The sequence below is a fragment of the Tupaia chinensis genome, unplaced genomic scaffold, assembly GCF_000334495.1.
Source record: "Tupaia chinensis unplaced genomic scaffold, TupChi_1.0 Scaffold149922_1, whole genome shotgun sequence".
NCBI lineage: Eukaryota > Metazoa > Chordata > Mammalia > Scandentia > Tupaiidae > Tupaia > Tupaia belangeri.
Window position 1 is genome coordinate 1,913,956 of NW_006209766.1, and position 4,954 is coordinate 1,918,909.

Sequence of the window (4,954 nt, forward strand, 5' to 3'; positions counted from 1 at the left end):
ACGACGAGAGGGAGGTGACAGGGATGTCGGCGCCTACAGTAACCGTTTTCATCAGCAGCAGCCTCAACAGCTTCCGCTCTGAGAAGCGGTACAGTCGCAGCCTCACCATCGCGGAGTTCAAGGTGTGGCTGTGGGGGCGGGGCCCGGAGGGGCGGGAAGGGCCAGGAGGAAAAAAATCAGAGCCCCTCCAAAGGGTGGGGCAAGGGCGAGGGGGCGGAGCCTTGGAGGGTGGGGCCCGGTGGGACCTGGGTAGTGGGTCTTAAGAGCTGTGAGGGGCGGTGGTTCTTGGTACAAGGGGCGGAGCCTTAAGGAAGTGGGCGGGGCGCCAGGACCCTGTCCTCACTCTGCCCCATCCCTACAGTGTAAATTGGAGTTGGTGGTGGGCAGCCCTGCATCCTGCATGGAACTCGAGCTGTATGGAGTTGATGACAAGTTCTACAGCAAGCTGGATCAGGAGGATGCACTGCTGGGCTCCTACCCTGTAGACGACGGCTGCCGCATCCACGTGAGGCCTTCCTACCTGGGACCCCAGCCGCCAGTCATTTATTTATTTAATATTAATTGCTGTGCCTTGACCTGTGTGATAACCAAGATAGGCCATTTCCTTATGGAGGCCCCAATCCAAGGTTGACAGACAGACCCACCACTAGACAGTGACAGTTCAGAATGGTCTTGCTGAGATGGGAAAGCCCAGGAGATTAAAGGCACCCAGAAGAGGTGCTTGACTCAACCTTCCAGGTTAAGCAGAAAGGAGTTCCCAAGAAAGGGATGTCTGAGCTCACACCTGAAGGATGAGTAAAGGATGACCTAGCTGACCTAGAGGAAAGGTGGGAAAGGCATGCCAGAGTATACAGAGGCCTAGAACATGATGTGGGTTACGATGGGCAATGAGGCCGGAGACATTGGGAGAAGCCAGAACACAGAAGAAGATAGGTCCGTCCACATTATCTTTTCTGTCCTTGTCACCCCACACCCCCACTCATTTTCCACCAGCCTGCTCCTTAAACATCCCTGGTGAGGTCCATCCTAGGGCCTTTGCATGCATCATATCTTATACCTGAGTGTTGTTGTTACTGTTTTTAATGTGCTCAATGACTCACCCCTTATCAGTCTGAAAATATCACTTTCTGAGCGAAGCTTTCACCAACCTCATTGTAAATTATTAACCCCATCTCTTGCTCCTTTCTTGGTTTATTTTAGATTTATTTCCCTAGCTCTTATTATCCCTTGACATACTCTGGGTTTTTGTCTTTGCTCCAGTTAGTTGTCTGTCTCCCCCATTAGAGTTCCATGAGGGCAGAAATCTTCAGTCTAGGTCATTGCTGTGTCCTCAGCACCTGGAACAATGTCTGGCACAGAAAGGGTACTCTGAATCATTGTCAAGTGACAAGTTGAATACTTGAATTAAGGTGGCAGGCTGATTCCATGGCCTATTGGGTGAGGGAGCTGGAACCCATATGGCCATTTGTTGTTTAACTCTCGGTCCAAGCAGTGCGAAAAATACACCAAATGCATGTGCATGTGCCTGTGTGCCCAGAATCCCAACAGGGTGGAGAAAGGGAGGAACAGGGATGATCACATGACACACCCCACTGAGGTACTTTCTCCTCCCTATCTCTGTCTCTGTCTTTCTATCTCTCTCGGGCAAGCACATGCACCCTCTGGCAAGAAAAAAAAAAAGAAAAAAGACCGAAAAGGTGGTATAACTGTCCCTATTTTGTATAAGAGAAAACTTACTTCAGGGGCCAGCCTGTGGCATGGTGGTTAAGGCAGCTGGAATTCCACATGACCGACTGTGCAGTTCAAGTCCCAGACTCGATGGTTTGAAAAACATGCTGGGCATGTTCTACTTTCCTTACTTCTTCTCTCTCTGGCAAGCACATGCACTCTCTAGCAAATTTTTAAAAAGAAAGAAACAGCTTCAGAATTGAATGTAGTTTTGTTTTCTTTTTAAACTTTAATTTTTCCCATCGGTGGGGCACTCTTGACAGGAGGATCTCATCACACTATGTTTTCCTTCCTTCAGCTCTTTGGCTAGTCAGGATCTAGAGCACCTGGCATGTTTCAGATTGACTCAGGGTGTTTGTTTTGTTTTTTTTTAAGAGACAGAGAAACAGAAAGAAACAGAAAGAGAGAAACAGAAAGAGACAGAGAGACAGAAAACAAGAAATCACCCTCCGGAGAGTTGGCCATGCCACAATCCCTACTCCTCCATTCTCCTCTCAGGATCTTGGGCATGCACACACAAGCACCGGCATGAGTTTTTTAAGTTGCCAGGTCCAGGGCTTGAACCATGATCAACTACATGGGAGTCCAATGACGTAACCATTTCACCATCTGCCGGTCCCTTGACTCATGGTTTTAACCCGCGGTTGGCTCTGTGGCTTCCAGCCCTATAGCTCAGTACTCTATCAACTGCACCACCAGCCTCAGCAACAATTTCCTCCCTTCCTTCCTTCTCTTTCTCCCTCTCACTTTTTCTTTTTCTTTCTTCCTCCCAAGAGAAGAATGGAGGAGAAGGGATTGCAGCATTGCCATCCCCCCAGGGGATGATTTCTCACTTTCTGTCTCCCTGTGTCTCCAGCGAGTGCATGTATCCTATAGCAAAAATCTCTCTTTAAAAAAAAAAAAAATAGGGGCCGGCAGATGGCATGGTGGATTGGGACACTGGACTCCCCTCATGGCCAACCACGGTTCAAGTCTTGGACCTGGTGGCTTGCTTTCTCACTTCCTCTCTCTCTCTCTGTCTCTCTCTGATTAAACTGGAAAATAATAATGATCATAATAATAAATAAAGTTAAATAAAATAATTCTTAAAAAAAAAATAATAGAGGGGGCCAGCAGGTGGCAGGGTGGTTAAGGCGCTGGACTCCCGCATGGCTGGCTGCAGTTCAAGTCTCAGATCTGAGGCAGGAGGGAGCACAGTGGGGACAAGGTTCTTAAGAATGGCCATTCCTGTGGCAGAAGGACATGGAAACTGAGGAGGAATCTGATCCAGGAGATGAATACCTGTCTACCGTGGTCTGTTGTGTCTCTCACTTTCCCAGTGGCTTACTCCACCCCACCGTGCCAGTTTCACTGCTGCTCCTTCAGAAGGCCAAAGACATTTCTACCTCTTGCCCTTTGCACCTACTGTTCCTTCCTGTTCTTCAAGCTTTGCTTGAACATCACCTTCTTTGGGAAGACTGCTCTGACCACCCTTCCATGTTCCTTCAGCCTCTGTTGTTTTTTTTTTTTTTTTTTTTAAAGAAGCTTTTGCCTTAGGACCTGTGATGCACCAGAGAGAGAGAGACACAGAGTGAGAGGGAAAGTGAGAAATCACCCCTTGGGGGGCCGGCCACGTCCCAACCCCTTCTCCTCTGTTTTCCTCCTGTGATCTTGAGTACACATGCCTGGCATGAGTTTTGAGCCACTGAGTCCAGGACTTGAACCTTGGTCAGCCGTGTGAGAATCTAGCGACATAACTGCTATGCCATCTGCTGGCCGCACCCTGTTGTATTTTTCTCCATGTCCCTTGTCATCATCTGCTGTTTAATACATATCCCTGTTCATCTGTGGTCAGTCTCCTCCCACCAGAAGGAGCACTGCTCAGGGTAGGAGTTTGTATGTTTTTGTCTCATGTTCCCAGCACCCAGTGCAAAGCCGACAGGGCATCTTGGAAGAGCTCAGTAAATGACGGGGGAATGCACACTGGGATAGTACAGGAAGAGTCCCAGGGACTGGAGGTCGGCCAGCTTGGGAGAGTCCCAGCGGCCCAGAGAGCATAGATGTGCGGCCCGGAGGGCTATGAGCAAGGCCTGTACTCCGAGTTGAGTGCAGTAACTTTGGGACTGTCAGTGCCATTGATGCCAGTATGTGGGTACCAGCTGGGCAGATGCAGCCTCCAGGGGTTTGGATGAGGATGGGGGGGTAGGGGTTGGTGCGTAGATACTGATTCTTGCCCCCCTGCTGAGCTCAGGAGAGGAGAGAAGGCTGGGGTGAAGGTGGAGGTAGAGGAATGCATTTCTTTGTTTTTTGGAGAGGTTTTTGCTATAGGGCACATGTGCTCACCAGAAAGACAGAGAGACAGAAAGCAAGAAATCACCACCCAGGGAGGATGGCCATGCTGCAATCCCTTCTCCTCCATTCTCCTCTCAGGATTTTGGGCACGCACGCACATGCACCCGGTGTGAGTTTAAGCCACCGGGTCCAGGACTTGAACCACGGTTGACTACGTGAGAGTCCAGCGACATAGCCATTACGCCAACTGCTGGTCCTAGAGGAATGCGTTTCTTAAAGAATTATTTTATTGAACTTTATTTATTTATTCATTTATTTTAATTTGACCAGAGAGGGTTAGAGTGAGAAAGAGAAGGAAAGTGAGAAAGTAAGCCGCCAGGTCCGGGACTCAAACCATAGTCAGCCATGTGGGAGTCCAGCTTCCTTAACTACCACACTACCTGCTGACCGTAAGGAATGCGTTTTTGTCCCACACAGGAGAGCCTTAAGTCTGCAGATGTACCCCAGCACCCCAGGCTTCCCTGACCAGACCCTCCTTCTCCTCACCATAGGTCATTGACCACAGTGGTGCCCGCCTTGGGGAGTATGAAGACGTATCCAAGGTGGAGAAATACAAGCTCTCACAAGAAGCCTATGACCAGAGGCAAGGTACGGCATATGGGTGTGGGCAGGGCACGTGAGGCTCGGGGGTATGTGCACAGGTAGGTGGAGGTGCCGACAGATTGGCAGGAGGGCTCGGGGGGATGGAGAGGGTTGGGGTGAGATTGGTGCTGGGGCCAGATGGTGGCACCAGAAAGCAGTTGGGGTAGTGGGGCATGGGGTGGAAATGGAGGCTGGGAGGTGTACCAAGGTGTGGTCAGGCAGGTGGGGTTGGGAAAGCAGAGGGGCTGGAGAGGAAGGGGCGGGGAGTTAGTTGTTGGGGGAGCAGAGTCAGAAGGAGATATGGGTGAGCAGC

The 4,954-nt window shown here is 50.2% G+C and overlaps 2 protein-coding genes across 2 annotated transcripts in view; one reads left to right on the forward strand and one right to left on the reverse strand.

The window, feature by feature from the left end:
• The window catches only part of POLR2I (RNA polymerase II subunit I), a 28,851-nt gene that overhangs the window by 1,781 nt on the left and 22,116 nt on the right, over nucleotides 1-4,954 (reverse strand). The gene's annotated exons all lie outside the window — the stretch shown is intronic.
• TBCB (tubulin folding cofactor B) overlaps nucleotides 7-4,954 on the forward strand; it is a 22,687-nt gene continuing 17,739 nt past the window's right edge. The window contains exons 1-3 of the mRNA XM_014585422.1: nucleotides 7-122; nucleotides 362-505; nucleotides 4,551-4,647. Of these exons, the coding sequence (XP_014440908.1) occupies nucleotides 24-122; nucleotides 362-505; nucleotides 4,551-4,647 (340 nt within the window). The 5' untranslated portion in view covers nucleotides 7-23. The remainder of the gene's footprint in view (nucleotides 123-361; nucleotides 506-4,550; nucleotides 4,648-4,954) is intronic.